Below are 17,985 nucleotides of genomic sequence, written 5' to 3' on the forward strand. Positions count from 1 at the left end.
TAATACGAAAAGGGAAAAATTCCCGAGCAGCGACACACGTTTAATTCCAACTTCATACAGACATACTTTTTCGTCAGAAATGCTGTGAATGTTCATTTCAGATGCAGGGAATTTTCTTATTACTCGCTGGCAGGAGTGTTGAAGAAGGAGTGAATTCCTTTTTCTGTCACTCGAGAAAATGGGCCAGCAGTTTCAAGTCGCGATTTCTTAAATGTTTATTTGTTTAAGAAAGGAGATTAAGTTTGTTTTTGTTGGGAACCCCTGGCGATTCAAAATGAAGCTGCGCGGCGTTTTGATTAAAAGCAGCCGCATTCCTGTTCTGCTCTCTCGCCGAAAATAAAGCGTAATTAAGGACATTGAATAAAAAGAGAGCTGGATGCGAAGTTATTAAAATGTACCATTAATCATTCGCTCTCGGCCTTACTTACGGTATTATTTTTCGTCACTTGTCACATCCGCCCAGCGGCGGCAGAGAATCCTGGAGCGAAATAGCCCCGTCATCCATCATAACCGGCGGCGGTGGTGGCGGAAAATTGTAAAAAACAAAACTCAGGCATTCGTATGGCTAATAATGAGAGGGTGGATGGATGTATTTTAGACAAACGAGGTGCTGCGGATGACACCGCAAAGCCCGAAAAAAGAGCGACACAAGACGCGGCGCATTATTAAATTTGAGATGGCAGCGAACGCGTGGGCTCAGATGTGTGGCGAAAATATGTATTTTCGGGAGAGAATCGACTGCCGCGGCTGAGGCTAATAATAAAAGGAGAGAAAGAGATGCTGGGGAGAGCACGTGCAAGGCGGGCATCATCTGCTCTCATTAAATATTTAAAATCATTATCACTTGGCTAACAGCATTTTTATATCCTTAAATGCATTTTGTAGGCGAGAGAGAAAGAAGCCTAGCGAAAAATAGCTCTCTTGTGAGAGAATTAGAAAAGACTGCCAGCTATTAAAGTTTCGATGAAAGATAATAGGGCGCTAATGTTCGCTGTTTTACGACTTGTGAGGACAGTTTAAATTAAATTTAATTAAATAATCTAATTAAATTTCTTTTAAGATGCATAACAATATAATATAATGATGGTGAATAATTTTTTTAATCGTTCAAACTTAAAAGTTATTTATAATTTAATCAAATTTCACATTTCTTCTTTAGTAAAAAGTAGAGAAAAGAAAATTCAATTCTTTGAATCAAATGTATTATAGTCCAATGAAGTGATTATTATTTATCAGATTAATAAATTAATTTAGAGTTACACAATCCCGAAAAAATTAATTATTTGACTTGATCATGAAACAAGAATGAACATTAAAAATACTAAATTATAAATAAAATAAAATATTGAATTCATTTTGCTTTAAAGAAGCAAATGAAATTAACTGTGAAATTTTATTTTAGAATTATATATCTTTATTAATGCTAACTGTGTTAAATGTATATTTTTATTTTGCATTTCTCACCTTTCTTTAGGCTTATGCAACCCTCTGATCATGCTTGCCAGCCACTCATTGTTGCCTACTTTTCCTTTTTTTTTTATAAATCAAACTCTTCCAGCCAGTCAGTTTCTCTGAATTTCAATCACGATTCTGGCGCCAGTCGCGATGCGATCGGAAACAAATCAAACGTCGATTCGAATCATCAACGCGGTCGGCGAAAAGGTCGCCGATTGTCGACGAGCGCGATGAAAAGCCATTAGGCGGTGAGACAAAGAAAAGTGCTGATTAATTTTCCCAGGCTGGCGCCACAAATGAATTCATCTCCGACACGTCGAGTGCACGTCACACGGTCTAACATTTGGAAACATATTTTACACAGACGCTTAATGTATTCAAGAAGAACGGGCCGCGCAATAAAAAAGCAGCGGCACTAAATGGACCATTATTGCATCGCGCCGGGCGCATATAAAAGTCGTCAACAGGCAGGCGTGCATGTGTGCGCGCTTTTAGATTGCACTCCGGGTTGTGTTTCCAGGGGTGCGTGTGTCTTTTCTCTCTGCAAACACAATATTCAATCTCACCTCCTCCTAAACACACAACACACTTGGCGCGTTTATGTGCGCGCATAAAAACAAAAGACTCAGTCAGCAAACCTGTAATTTCGGCATTTATTGCTGCCCAATGAAAATAACGCTTATAAAACTCTCGGACCCCTGCCGCGTGGAGAAAAGAAAGGGTGTTCCGTTCCATCAACTTTTTTACTCCTACGAACTGTTTGAGAATTAAAGGTCAAAGGAATAACACAAGAAATATTTTTTATCATTTAAGTAAACATGTGTTTAAAATGTTTAATCATAAAAAATTCAAAATTTTATTCAAGAAAGTAATTTTAGTCCCATATAATTTTCAACTAAATAGATATAGTAGAAGTGGAAAAAAATTCTAGGGTAATAATTTTTTTTTTATTATTTACCAGAAGATCTTGAAATTATAATTATTTAAATTTTTAGTGGTTTGTCTTATGAAAATTTATGGATTTTAATATGTTAATTTTAAATTTTGATGTAAAACAAAATGCAGAACAACAAAAATCACCAATTCCAAGTTCAGCTTTCGGTAAGACCCTTGAGCCATCAAGCATTAGTCACAGAGACTGCAAAACCTTTTACATTTACCATAAATCGTCCGAAAGTGGCAGCAACAGAAAATAAATACTAAAACACCCCCGATTCAAACAAAAATGCAAACACCCCGGGGGTGCGCTGCGAGTCGACCCCGCGAGCAGCAGAGTCAGGGGTTGATGGATCAGTCGGCAATCGAGGTTGAAATCCCCGGCGCGCCAGAAATTGATATAAATGAGGCGGATTTGAATGAAAACGCGCGCGTCGAGAGCTCAAGGGTCATTCGCCAAGTGCTGACTTGCTAAAAAGCTGCAGCCATTTGAATAAGGCTGCCGCTGCTGCTTTTTATATGCGCGATCAAAAAGGCCAGTGCTCGCTCGCTCGCCTACTTTGGAGAAAGAATTCCCACAAACTGATATCGCAGCATCAGCACTCTTGCTCTCGAGAGCGACTCTCTTCAGATCTGTCTGCCCCCGACGATAAATCCACACATATTTTTTAAATAGCGGCCCCGAGCACGCGTTCAAGAGAGAAAGAAAGAAAGAGATTCGTGCCGCCCACTCACTCAACACCTCGCTCGAACAAAGACACATTGAGGGCGGCTCGAACAACCAACCCTTTCAGCACAATGCCAAATCAAAAGAAATTTTTTTTGATATCTGATATCTCCTTGCAGATATGTATTTCTTCCCGGGATTGGAATGAGAGCAGGACTCTTGAAAATTGAGACAAGAGAGAGAGACTTTTTCAGTTGCTTCATCTTTTGAAGCGGAACTAATTTGTCTGTGAGAATTTCGCCCCGCAATTTATTTCGGTGACGCAAACTGATCAATCTTATTTTCCCTGCGCTGACAAGTGATATTAAAAAAGTGGCCGGTCTCTCTATTAGGGTGGTCGTTTTTTGAAAGGGTGTGCGAATCGAAATAAATCCATGCCGTTTCTTTTCTCTCCGTGTTTTGACTTGCACATAAAAAATTGCCAATCGGACGGTGCGAGAGGGAAGGGTTGGCTCAGGAGAAATGGCTTTTTGATTGATTTTTTTTTCAGCCGGCGTCGCGGCACAATGCATTTGGGCGTGAGAGAGTGTTTATGTGGTGATATGCAGATTTACACTCGCTATGGCTTTTTTATTTATCGGGGTTATTCGTCTCCGTGTTGCGAGCGCCTTTCCGAGTGTGAATAATCGCTCTGGTGTGTGTGAATAAAAAATTGGGCGACGCGACCGATTCATTTTCTCTCTGTGTGGCTTTGAATTCAATTTATTTCTGCTCCGAATCGCATCACGCGTTCACAGAAGGGGAAAGAAATTTCGATCAGAGCCAACGAGTAACTCCTTTTTAAATTATACCAAAATCTGTTCACTCGATTAATTAAACTAAAAACTCCATTTCCTCTCAAAACCTGTCATGAAAATTGATAAAAATTGGAAATCGTCATTTTTTTCTGTATTTCAATACATTATTATTTTTTCCTTTGACAAGCCGCGTTGATTGCCAAGAGCTTTAATGGCCCCGTGAAAACCACCGCGTGTCCAAACATACATCAGGAGAGAGAGAAAAGGAGATAAGTCGTGCATTTATCATCAAAAGCAGCCAGAAATATATAAAAGCTTTCGCATAATGACGCGTTGTTTAATAGAAACGTCACAATTTTTATCTTGACTTTGATTAATTAAGGCTAGGCGGCGTCAGCAAACACATAATTTAATTCGAATCTCATCCGAACACATCACAAAGGCACAAAGCTATACCCGAGGGAAATTTTTATTCTCTTTTATTTAATTCACGCAATTTTTCTGTTTGTAAAGTACGTATTTTTCAGATTATTTGAATGAAATTTTTTAATTTTTTCTAGATATTTATCCATTCATGCGAAGCATGTGTTTTTTCCCATAGAAAACATCCCACATAAATTCGTGTTACGTCTAGCTTTGATACCCCTTGGGTATTCAGGCCAACAAAAGGCGCGCGCAATTCATCATTTGGCAGGGCGAAATCGTCTCTCTCTCTCTCTCCGTGTGCCGGTGTTGATAGTGCCGCTGACACTTACACTGCTAAACGGACGTTGTGACGAACATCTCCTTGAACATTAGTCAAAAGCGCTGACAGAGAATCAGAGAGTAAGGAAATCTATCGGGTTCTCTCTCTTTTATACATGGCGGGGCCGGCCGGCGGGAAATCACTTTTTAGATTTGCCGAGATGCGGGCGAGCTGCCGCGCGCCGAGCATCATTTGTCAAAAGAAACATCGCAATATCGGAACGAACAACAGCTGCCAGCTGCTGCATTAGATTTTCTTTGTAATTTAGAAATCAATTTCAGCCGGTTGGTTAGTGGTTGACAACACGCGAAACCAAAGAGCAAAAGAAAGCGGAAAAGCCACACCTTCGTCGGCAAGCCTTTGCTTCCTTTCGATTAATTGAAAAACCTTTTAGCCCTCTCGTCAATCTTTCAATTGAGTTGTTTCGCCTCCTCCGCACGCGATGTCCTTCAAACTTGGTAATTGCAATAAAATTTTCCTTGCCTCAAACAATAAATCAAAATTCGGTGAGAGAAATTTATTTCATAAAAAAATCACTCTCGGGTTCTCTTTTTGAAATAGTATAACAGATGCGGAACGAGGAGAGATTTTTGAAAAGATGAAGTTCAGCCAGAGATATTGATAATTTGAGGCACCCTTTCTGGGATCCAGTTTCCTCCGCCGGATGAGATGGAGGGGTTCGTTCGTTCACATTGAGTTGCTCATTAGCGATGCTCCAGATTGGCATTCCCAAAAGACACAACTGAGAACGCAGTGTACGAAAAAAGCGAGTCTGCCTGCGCGAGCAGCAGCAGAACTTAAAAGATGTGCTTGTTAACAATCACGGTTCGGAAAGAGAGGGTAATTTGATTGATGAGCCGCATTAATGGCAAATTACACCTCAACAAAAAGCGACGGCGGGGTAACTCGAGACGCTCGGCACAAAAAATACATATTTCTCTGAACACGTTGAGAAAAGAAGAAAAAATTGTTACATTAATTCACAAAGCAGAGCACCCCTTTTTGACGTTTCTTATCAGACGAGCCGAACACGCGCGGTTTGGGGGGAAATGGATTTTTGAAAAATCGCACGTCCCAGGATTATCGCAATAAGAAAGAAGCCGCACCGAATTTATGTAAAATAAACAGAGAGCAGAAATAGAATTTGATCTCCTCTCACTTGTGTGCGCGCCAAGATCAAACACAATTTATTTTTTTATTTTTCTTATCTGCCACGCGAGAGTCGTTTTTGTGCCGAATCCGCTGCAAATATTGAAAAGTTTAAAAGCAGGTCGTAATAAAAAAGCTGCGAGAAATGGTGTGAATAAGGGTGTTAAAGATAAGGCAGAAGAAAATATGCTCGGCGCGCGCCACCATCCGCTTCTTATCCCCTTTTTCTGCCGCACACGGTCGAGATTATTTCCCGTTTAAAATTTACAATCCCAGAAAATGCAGTTGAAAATGCTTTTTGCGCCATTTCACGGTGGCAACGTGCGGGTCGGAGTTTATCAACCAAACAACCCAGGCAATCTTGGAAAGAAGTCAATTGATCTGCTTGAATTCACACCCCTATGCTTATAGCCACCCTTCAATCATTTTTCAAAAACGCATTTCCGCAGGCGAAATCAGTTTAAAGTTGCACGATTCCCACCAAAAACCGATTCGAAGAAAAAAATTGATCTGAATTATTGTTTGTGAATTTTAAATTCTCAAATAAAAATATAACAATATATTTGTTTTTAAATTAATAATAAATAATAAAACACTATAAAATATTCATAATTAAAATTAATTAAAATTTTATTTAAAATGTGAAAGCATAATTAAAAACATCAAATTTCTCATTATTTCCTATTTCACAGTCTTAAATTATTAACCTTTCCGCGCTGTTTATTTTTCCACCTGATGATTTGCGGTCAAAATTAATATCTCGCCTCTCTCTTATACAAACAAGTAACGTTAGACGCAAACATTTTTCTTCTTCGTTTTTAATCAGCCCCTTCAGAGAGCGCAGCTGCTCCAGGCGATAAAATTGTTAGTTCCTCCTGGTCACTCGGCAATTAAACCGCCGAGCATTATTTTGATTGACTCAATTTCGCAAAGACAGCCAGCAATTAGATGCGAATCGGAACACGGAATGAGCATTTCAAGCACTATCTCTCCACTGACAAGAGCACCTGCTGATTTAAATAAAAATTGGTGGGAATGCCGTGGATAGCTCTGTGTGATATTAAAAAAGTAAAAATTAGAGAGACGAACCCGCCGAGCGCGTGTTACTTTTATTTATTTTTTCCTCGGGCGCAGGTGATAATGATAAAATTTAGTAGCGTCTAATGGCAGCACAAAAAGTGCCGCGGCGTTTAGGTGCTAACTAACTCTTTTACAAATTACACAGTCCTATCTGCTGCGCGTTTCGTCTCTTCTTCTTCTCTAGACGTATCAAACGACCACTTATATTTTAATAACAACCCTTTCCCCCTACGCTCCGTTTCCTTTGAAAAGCAATAAAACAAGAATTCATGCTCCGGCGTATTTTAATAATAATTACGTTTCTCTCGCTCTCCCAATTTCAATTTTCATCGCACGCGTCCCCCTTCATTTCGTCTCCGAGTGCTGACTGAATGAGCTGCAAACAAAAATTAATAATCGCCGTTTCTTGCTCCTCTCCGGTGGCTCTGGTATTTTCGGCCGGCGTCGTTTGCTTTTGGTTTTAGAAATGTAATGAGCAAGTAATCCTTGCGCTGACCAGTGCTGGGAAATAATTATTTCCTCCCTTCGTCTTCTTTCGCCGAAATTCCAGAATCAATAATAAAAAACGGTTGGATGCTACGAATCCGCTCAATATAATTGATATTCGCCGCACAAAGAAAAGGGAAAAGGGAAACCGCCGCCTTAATTGGCATATGAGATGCTACTTTCGCCGGAACAGGGGGAGATAAGCAAAGCCGGCAATGAAATGAAAAAGGAGAAGGCTGAAAAATCCCGCACCGCCGAATTCAATCGAGATGAAAATTGAACAATGCTTTATGTGTTTGATTCGTCAGATCTGCGGCTGTAATCCCTAATCTGCAGAAAAATATCTCTCCGTCCATCTATCTCTCTTTCCCTCCCGATGAAAGAAAAGTTGAAAGAGAGAGGAGCTTTTTCCAAAAATTTATTGAGAGCGGTGCATAAGCTCAAGGGCCGTTTCAATGCTTCATCCCTTTTTGCAACATTACGCCCGACTTTTACGACATCCACACTTTTTATGTATGCTGGACCGAAAATTCCGCAGTAGAGCACGAAATTGAATTTGCGTCCGAAGCTCTCTCTATCTCGTATATATTCCTTTTTCAAATTCGCAAGAATTTCCACGTATAGGAAATCGAATAATAATTTGAGCTGGGAAATTAATTGGAGGGGTGTGGGATTCTTCCGAATTATCTGAGATTGGAAACGGGCAGTATGTTTAATTTGGCCGACTGGCATATAAAAAATAATCGACATCGATCAAGGCAAATATGCGGCGGCAATTATTATAAATGGTCGGATTTAGGGGTGAGTGCAATTTTTCACGATTGTCTCGCCGGGCGATCCATCTCGTGCCGGAAAATAGAGCCATTCGTCCGATTTGATTAGAAAGCGGCATGTGAGGGTTGGAAAGGAATTGCAGGAAATCGGCCAAATTGGAGATGGCCAGCGAGAGCAAAGAGACGGAGCAATTTTGGCGTTATTGCAGCCGGCGCGCGAAGACGGAAAGCTGCGAGAAAAAGAGAAGGAGCAGGGGCCAAATGTGTTTGAGCTGTTTATCAGACGGCAAACATGCCTCTAATGGACGGCGAAAAGCGGCGAATTTATTTGTCTGACCGGCGAAGATCGGAGGGAAAAAATTAGATAAAAAGAAAAAGTTTTTCTCATTTTCTCCAACAAATATTTTTTTCTTGGTTAAGCAATTGTGTTTACCTAAATTTTTTCGTTATTTCAAAATTAATTCAGTAAGATTTTAATTTAAATAATTTGAAATAATAATTTTGATTAAAAATGTGAGCAAATTATTGTTAGTTATAATTGATTTGTGAGGCAAGTTGTTATGGTAGATCAATTTTAAATAATATTAATTGTATTTTTCTCTTTCTTTGACATTTTTTGCATTATTTTAACTCCGTTTTAAAATATTTAAACCCTTTTGATTTGCGAGCAATCGATTTTTCCGCTCATTAGTTGCGTCCCTCTGTGGCAACTCTTTCGGTCGTGCGCACTCTACTTGAATTATAAATAAACCGCGCTCTCTGTTGGGGAGTTTTGCCAGGCAGACTCGTAATTGAATTTCCTGCGCCCGATTTGGGAATGAATGGAAAGCTGTAGAACCTGTTGTTGACAAACCGTGCATGCCTAAATTTTTGGCGAGGCGTGAATAATTTCGCGTCCACGCAGATAGCAATCAGATCCATCGCCTGCTGCGGTAATTAAACCCTCCCTGCTCGCTCTTTTTCGCTTTTGGCGTCATTTGACCGGAGCACCGAAATTGAAACAAAAGGAGTCGATTTGGCCGCTTTTTCACGCCGCTCGTATTTCTCCATTTATTGCCGGCAGAGAGTTGTTATTTTGCCGCACCTCTCCAAATTGCAGCGTTTTTCTTTCCTCGCTTCTCCTCTCGGGATTATCTTTGTTTTATGCGTTTTGCACCACTCTCTTGCGCCCGACTTACTTGTCCTGGCCTAAAAGCGGCAGCTATATTTTACAACCCCCAAAGTAGTTTTTATTGCCTGCCTTAGAGAGAGCAGGTAGCAACGAAAGAAAGAGCTCAGCAGCAAAAATGCGGAATTTGCTGTCCGCAGAGAGCCTTCAAGGGCGAAAATGAAATTTCGGCAGCCTTTTATAAATTTACTTTATGTCACCACAAAACTGGCGCATTTTTGTTTTTACGACAAAGGTAACTTTCAAAACTTTCTTATTTTCCATCTAAATTGTTTTGAGGGAAAAGTTTTGTTCTTTGTGGATTTGATCATATTCAAATTGCTTTTCTCCAGATAAGTGATAACAAATTCTCTACTAAAATTTGCAGTTTAACAATTTGACTACTTAAAATTAAAAACATTTTTTTTTACTCTGCATGCTATTTAATAATCAGTATGTGAAACTAGTTAAAATTAATTTTAACATATAATTTGTGCAATTAAAATATTATGAAAAAAATCTTAAAAAATTAAATTATTTTGTTTTTGATTATTTAAACACATTAAATTTAATTTAAAAACTTTTGCAGTTACTAATTAAAATTGTAGAAATTTTAATACTTATTGCAGCAATTTTGGAAATTGAAATTAATATTTTGTTGATAACTGATAAAATAAAATAAAATCATGGAGACAATAAGCTAAAAATTTCATTTAAAATAAATATTATGACTTCTTAATTCATGATTTGTGAATCAAAAGAAATTTGATTTTTTTTCTTCATTCTTTTTTAAATAAAAATTCAACGTCACGTTCAACTCTCAACTCTGCGCATACAAAACAGACGCAAGGGGTGCCGACGTCTCACCGTCGCGGATGATTTTTGTTTGGCGCTTTGCATAAATAATAAATGGCGCAGGCGATGTCGATCTATATTGGTACGAATATAAAGAAAAAAGGAAGCGCGTGATTATCATAAAAGCAGCAGAATAAATAACGCACCGGCAGCTCGGTCAATATGGAAACATGGAAAATAATAATAACTTATGTGCGAGTGAGTGAGTGGAGGAGGAAAGGGTTGCCTGCGCTTCTGTGCATGTGTAAATAATTTCGGCTGACGTCAGTCAAATCAGTCGTATCGGCAAACACACTCGAACGCGGCCCGCACCTGTCACAAAACAGCCAATTTCTCTCGCGCTTACGCTTATTCAATATTTTTTTCCGCTTTTATCTCTGTGGGGTACTGCAAGTGTAACTGCTCGTGTAATGATACCAAAATATATTGCTTCAATTTTGCGCTCTTATCTTATCATTGTTGTCGCACCAGATCTTTTTTTGCTCATTTAGCGCTCAAATAATTCATATGCCTGTCCAATTATACGAACACCTGGGACTTTTCAATGCTATTGTCGCCGAGAGAGGAAATCTGTTTTATTTGCTCCTAGATAGTGTGCAGAGAGTCGTTTCCTTCCTGAAATAAAAAAAGAATGCCGCTGAATTGTGCTCGGCAGGTGAATTTGTTCTCTTGTTGATAAGATTGGTCACAGATTTTTAATTTCATATTTTCTAAACAGGAAATTTGTCTGTGTTGCAGGTTACGAGACGAGCGAGGGGATGCTGAAAGGGTGCTCGCCCTCAACCACAAGGCACAGGATCTCAGCAGTTCGTCTAGAAATGGTGAGTAATACATTTTTATAGTTTTCACACAGAGGTTAAACGTTCTGAAAAAGTGGCGAGAGTAAAAATCGCACTTTATTGGGATATCAAATTAAACGACGAATATTTGCGGGCTATGAATTACGCGGCAATTAGCGATTCAAAAACAAGCCCGTTGTTTTAATTATTTGCGAGTAAAGAGGCGAATTTGTGCTTTTTATTAGCGAATGGTGGTCGCATAATGGGCCAATTTTGCGCTACAGGGTCGCCGGCGGGTCAAAGCCCCGTGTTAAATCTCTCAAAGAGCGGCGGTGGAGGCGGCAGTGCCGGCGAACAGAGTGGTAGTGAGGCCGGAGGTCACACAGGACCCGAAGACGACGACGACGACGACAACGTCAGCGACGTTGACGAAGAGGATGAGAAGGAGCACGGTAAAAAAAATTAACAATATTTTATTGCATTTATTGGTAAAACGCCAGAAGCATGCAACGAGCTGTAAACTACAAAAGAATGCATAGATAAATTCAAACACATCTCAAACTTTTCATTTGCCTTTTGCAATTAAAATAAAAAAGCAGCTTTTTAAGTTTTTTTTTTTGTAATCTGTTAAAAGTATTTGTTGCTATTACAACATTTCTTATAGCATGTTTAATCTTTAATTATACACAATTTGTCCAATGTTGAAGTCCCATCATCCAGTTCATTTGTAGTGTATTATTTAAAAATTATTACACTCGTCTGCTTTGCATAAATATAAATTAAAATCTTTTACCAATAATTAAAAATTAAAAACCTACCTTACTGTTAGTAAAAGTCATAATTTTTGTACTAGAAAAAAATTAATTAAGTAATACAATATGAAATTGTTTTAAAATTATTATAAGAAATTTTAATAGCATTATTCACAAAATCTATAAATATTAATAAAGTTTAATAATTTTATTATTTAATATTGTTTAAAACTTGCAATAATTCAAACATGTTGCTCTGTGATTTTGCAGACCTGAGCGACGCAGCCGAACTGAACGCCAGTGTTGCTGGCAGTGACCACGGGGGCCGCGCCGCCCCCGGAGGCCTTTCGCACCAGCAGGCCGCCGCCCTCAACTACTCGACCCTGGTCGGTGCGGCGGCGGCTGCTGCTGGCGGGGTGGTCGACCCCAGCGGCAACATCTCATCCACCGAAACCCTCCTGAGGAACATCCAGGGCCTGCTGAAGGTCGCTGCGGACAACGCACGCCAGCAGGAGCGCCAAATCAACTACGAGAAAGGTAGGGCGAAAAAGCCAGATTTTTTTTTTATTTTTTTTTTTTTTTTTTTAAAACAGCAGTTTTGGGCTTCAAATTTAAATAAATCGTATTAAATTAAATTAATTGAAAAGTATCAAACTCTTTTTATTATTTTTAGAAGACTTTATTTCAAAATAAATAATATTAGTTTATTGACATGGCCCAGAACTGTCGCTCTGCCAAATGATATAAATTTTAGTACTGCTTTTATATTTCTATTTAGAGCAAAATTGCCTCAACACCGTCCCACTGCAATTATATTGTGTGCGTCATTTTACACACTTTGTGCCTTTGGTGAGACAAAGTCGGCAGTAAATCCTGCGTGCAAAGCAATATAAAGTGCAGCTCGCCGGCCTGCGCGAATAAATGTGCAAGTAAAATAAAATATCGGATAGCAGTTTATGGGTGTTTTTAACTGCCGGCTCACGCTGAGGAGAGAATATTGGCCCTGGAATTAGAGAGGTCAGTCCGCGCGCGCGTTTACGACGCTTTGTCGCCTTGTGTGGCCCTTTCTTGCTCGCTCGTCGTCGGCGCGACACATTACAGCCAATAATAAAAATCCGACACCCATACCTGCTGATTCATATAGCAGCGATTTTATGGACTGGATAAACAAACATTACGCTCTCGCAAATAAATATTGTACTCGCAGGCGCAAGTGTGTGAAAAATTCCGATCACCGCTGGAAAAAAAATCCTGTTTATTACATCACTGGGAATAATTCGCGTATTTTATTGCCTGATTTTTCCACCGGCCGTTGCAATTTTTGTCAGCCAATAATTATTTTACCGATCTTCGCGCCTGCTGATTGCGCAAATTTATGAATCGTAAATCTCGGCCTGCAAATTTTTTCTTAAAGATATTTTTGCCATTATTTATTTAGTGTTTTTGCAAATCCGCCTGTAGGTTTCAGCGTGGATAATTCGCAGGAGTCGTTTTGATTAATTCGAGCAGATGTCCCGACTGATGAGCTAATTAGCACGGCGTCAGAGAGAGAGAGAGAAAACCGGCCAAGAGGATAAACAAACAATCAAACGCCGCTCCTAGAGAAAATTAAAACAAAATAAATTAAAGTTATTTGTTCTGCCGCATAGCCAGCGAACAATAATTAGGCTCGGCCGGTAAATTAAGAGAAAATTGATATTTTACCAATTACCATTAATTAATTTTGGAGCCACTCCTCTTCGTTTTGTTCTGCGTGTTTCGGCCTCTTGATATTAAAAACGAGTGGTGGAAACGAAAGGAGTTGATTTTATCTCGGCAATATTGAGAAGTCATTCTCGATTGGAAACTCCTTCTCATTTATGGTGAGTGCACCTTTGGTCGATATTAAAATTACAACCTGAGACAGGAAATGGGAATTAATTTCAAGGGTTCAAAGATCAAAAAATTGAATAATTTTTTTACCAGATTTAATACTATCTTTCAGAATATACAAATTATTTGTTAACAGGAATTTATTATTAATTTGTGACATTAATGGTTTGGTTTGTTTACGGAGACGGGTATCGTAGCTATAGAGTTTTTGAATTTTTTTTTTCTTTTGCAGTCCCACATATTTAATCTAGGGTTCTCAGTTCTTGTTAAACATGACATTCATTTATTCACATCAAACTCCTGCAAGAGATTGCTTATTGAGCAAACACCCAAAATAATTAAAATTGAAAAAAAAAGCAATTTTTCTGCTGTCAAGACTCCGATAATAATGAGAAGAGGAAAGAAAATAAATGCAATGGCCGGACAGATGTATAAAAAGAGCCTCTCGTTTTAATTACAGAGAAGCACAGAGGCCATAAATCGATGGGAGCAAAACCTTTTTAAATATTTAATTCGCACAAACAAATAAATAAACGTAAAGGATTATAAATTTTAATGAGTGTGCCCAGAATAATTAATTACGCACGCGCTCGTTCTCTCCGAGTGGAGAAGAAAATTATTCTCCATACGGCGGTTTTCTTATAGGAAAAATACGTGCAGTGTGTAGGAAGATAAGGCTTTAAGAGGATTTTCTCATCGCGAGTCACGACTCGACTTATTTCGCAGATAACCCTGCTTTTTACCTCTGCGATTGCGATTACTTTTGCTATTTCGCGCGAGAAATAACATTCGGCAATAAAGAGAAACAGACAAAAAATATATATAAACTAAAATAAAAAAATAAACTCGCACGGCGGTGCGGAGAGCTATAGCGTTAAGACGTCTTTTTTTTTCATTCATGTAACCTTTTGAACTTATTCGGCGCGTCTCTTCGCCTTGACGTTTATAAACGAATAAAACCAAAGGTTGGGATTGAGAGAGAGAAAAAATCAGCAGCGTGTCCAGCAACAAAAGTTCATTAACCATTTGCAGAAAAGATAATATATTATTAAAATGCGTGTACTCGCGGCTCGCGTGTTTATTTTTTCTTGCAGCTGTGTATGTCGGAATGGCAAAACGAGATTCTCGTTAAATTAGCTCTTGCGAAATCCATTTTCTTAATTAGCAATCACAGCGAGACGAAAATGTTATTACAAACGAATGCGGCGCCCATAAGAGCTTTTTATATATTTTTTATTTTCACCTCAATGCTTATTACCAGCGAATCAAACGTGAAGGAGACAGCCAAGTTAATTTTCTCTCACTTCAACAGCAAGTCGATTCAAACGAGAAATCTACTCTTGAAGCTGAAGATATATATTCTTGAAATTAACCAGTTATAAATAAGCATTCAATAATAATGATAAAGTTAAAATCGCTTTCTCCGCAATTACATTTTATATGCTGCGCGTGAATTTCCTCATCTCCGATGCGGCAATCCATTTTATATTTCTGCATCGGCAAGGCAATAAATTTTAATTTGTTACACAAACAAATAAGTGGCGGCCGTAACGAGAGTATCAATTTATTCAAATATAATTTGTTTGTGTTGCGTTATTCGAATGAGACGTGCAGGAGATGGCAATCTCTCGCTCGGCGGACCTTTCGGTGCCAATTATTTTTGTAATATTTATACTCATCAGCACACGTCAATGAAAATTATTATCGCTGCTGGCCGGTTGAGATTTTTTAATTAACTTGTCACTGGTCCGTGTGGGAAATTTAAAATAAAATATATCCATTCTCCGCAAGAGCAAAAAGAAAAAGAACCAATCAGTGCTAGTCAAGTTTGATAACAGTAAGTGACTTAAACGAGTGTTTCCGCGGGAGCTCTCGAAACGATGATTTTGAGTCTCAGGAGTGAAGATGATTAATCTCGGCAGCTGCTGATGCAAAAGAAATTAATCTGTTTGCGCAGAGATGAGCAGCGAGCGGCGGGTTTTGCCTCATGGCTGTTGATTTTCTCCGACTACTATAGCTCCACTACTTGAGCTCATCAGATTTACACTTTAGTTATTTAGTAACAACCCCTCGAGGCGAAATGCGAGCGAGAGAGAGACGTAGAGGAGCAAGAACAAGAAGCACAGCCATCAAAATCAGCACACGGCGTTATTCCTCGCCGGCTAAGCGCAGCAGTGCGGTTTCCTATTGTTTTACGTCGCGAGAGTGGGTGAATTCAAATCCGGCCGGGTTGCTGATTCCTTCCGACCGAAAAGTGCTTTCCGCGCATAAACGAGAGAAGGGGCGCGAGCAGGGGTCAGATGAGCCGCGCACGTGCTCATTATGCAAATTGAATTTTCGGGTTGAGGGATGTGGGTGTATTTCTTGATTCAAATTTAAAGTTTATATTTGAAATTCATTATTATTTTTCATGTATAAAATAGTTTATACTATCATGATAATAGTAAATTGCAAAATAATTTTTCATGGATTGGCTAGAAAAATAAATGTTCCCTAGAGAAGATTAGGTAAGATCAGATAAATCTTATAGAATTCAGCATATCCATTGGAATAGGCTCAAGATTTTTAATATATAATTTATAACAAATTATTGAAATTAGTGTTGAAATGTCCTAAAAGAATTTAAGAAGCTAATAATTAAAAATAAATTTTCCTTTCAATAAAATCAAATTTGGAAAATATATAGTAAACAAATTGTTTTTAAAATTAATTTAAAACTAGTTTTTAAAACAAAGCTGTAGCAGTTATCTAATTTATATTTTTTTTTTTTATTACGAGTGTTATAATTAAAATCAACAACTTGTTACCGTTAGATAAATTGAATCTTATACCAAAAAATTCCATTATTTCTGACGCAATTCTGACGAAATATGATTATGAACTAAGTAAATATTTGAAGGAATATTTTTTTTTGGATTACCTCCGAATTTCTTATAGGAGAAATCAAAAAGAGCCATAAATTTCTGCCACCCCAATATGAAAAATTACGATCACCGCCCAGGCAAATTGAAGCCCCCGAGAGCAAGAGAGAAATCGGAGAGGCCGGCGAGAGATGCATAATAAAAATGATAATAATATTCTCTAGAGGGAATCCGGCCATTGAGAAATCCTAATCCGGCGCACTCATGATTCACGCGCTTTTATTGATAAAGCCACTCTCAATACGGTCGTAAATTCGACGCAGAATTTTTCCCATTCGACGCGCTATCGACTCGTAAAAATGCCTCTGCTCGCGCGAAATGAGAGAGCGCCAAAGTAAAGAGGCTCTCTCGCAGCGAGCATGCATAATTTATGCCCGGGATGTGTGTGTGTGTCTGTGTTTTCGTCGTGCGGACGGCATAACCCGTTGATTACTCTTTGCAGCTTTTGATTCACCCTTAAATATTCACCCCTTCTTTCACACACGCATTTCAAGAGATATGGAACGGTTGAAGGCAAAGAGCCGCCGCCGAGCAACAATATCAAGAAATAATAAGACACAAAACCACCCCCATTCTATCCCGACGGCACCCCTTGCTGATATTATTATTAGGGGAAGAAAAGCGGCAAGGTGCTCCCGCTCGGGGATTAAAATATTGCATAAAGATTTTAATGTTTCCTCGCGCGATAATTAGAAAAAGTATATAAGATCTCTCTTCCATACACGGAATCCGTTTTACTCTCGGGATTTGGATTCGCCGCCGTCGGCAATCATTTATTTCAGCTCAGCGTAATTGAATTACAAAAAAAGAGAGTCGATTTTCCCACCGGATAATTATTTGGAAATAAATCATTCCGCAGTGACAGTCGAAAGCCGAGCGCGCCGCCAAGACGCGGCGCCGCATTTGGATTAAGGCGACACCACTCCGCACTCACCCTCCTAATTTTTACGCCCTTATAAATCCACCCGGCGCAGACTTTTATTGCATTTTTTAATTTTTATTCCCGCCGCCGTCGCCGCGATATTGCCAATTATTTTTCATTACTTGTCAGCAGATTTTTATAGTACGACTTTTTCCTTCACGGCCGCAGCTGAGGAAAAACTTTTTACTTTTTTATTTCCGACGGGGTACTTTCTTTCTTTCATTCTTTCTTCCTTTGAGATTTTTTTATATCCGTATCGCATTTCGCTCGCCCACACACTTAAGTAGCACTTAGCATACACCTCGAAGGTCTGTATGCTTTAAGGGTTGCTGCAGGCTTCCCCGGGGGATGAAATAAATGCGCCAGGGGGCGTTCGGATAGGAAAAGGCCCGACGCGTAATTTATTAAAACAATATTATTTTTTCTTGCCTGCGGCTCCGGCGGCAGAAATGCTGTTTGCATATCAATAACAAAAAAAAGAGCCAGAGCAAATACATCAGAAAAATGCGACGTGCGGACGGAATGGAAATCCACTTATGAATATTGTTCTCCCCCAACGTCAAAAGAGATGAGGAGTGTGCCGGGAAAAGAACAAAAACATACTTGTCATAAAGAAAAGCAGTGTTTCGCTTTTTGTGTAATTTTTGAC

At 39.0% G+C, this 17,985-nt stretch overlaps 1 protein-coding gene across 8 annotated transcripts in view; it reads left to right on the top strand.

Annotated features, from left to right (window-relative positions):
* LOC132197113 (dachshund homolog 2) overlaps nucleotides 1–17,985 on the top strand; it is a 117,099-nt gene that overhangs the window by 68,430 nt on the left and 30,684 nt on the right. For 6 of the 8 annotated variants that reach the window (XM_059620195.1, XM_059620189.1, XM_059620190.1 and 3 more), the window contains 3 exons: nucleotides 10,829–10,911; nucleotides 11,115–11,321; nucleotides 11,892–12,158. In XM_059620195.1, the coding sequence (XP_059476178.1) occupies nucleotides 10,829–10,911; nucleotides 11,115–11,321; nucleotides 11,892–12,158 (557 nt within the window). The remainder of the gene's footprint in view (nucleotides 1–10,828; nucleotides 10,912–11,114; nucleotides 11,322–11,891; nucleotides 12,159–17,985) is intronic. The other 2 variants (XM_059620192.1, XM_059620196.1) reach the window with 1 other exon arrangement.

The sequence above is a fragment of the Neocloeon triangulifer genome, unplaced genomic scaffold, assembly GCF_031216515.1.
Source record: "Neocloeon triangulifer isolate White Clay Creek 2 clone unplaced genomic scaffold, ASM3121651v1 ptg000012l, whole genome shotgun sequence".
Classification (NCBI taxonomy): domain Eukaryota; kingdom Metazoa; phylum Arthropoda; class Insecta; order Ephemeroptera; family Baetidae; genus Neocloeon; species Neocloeon triangulifer.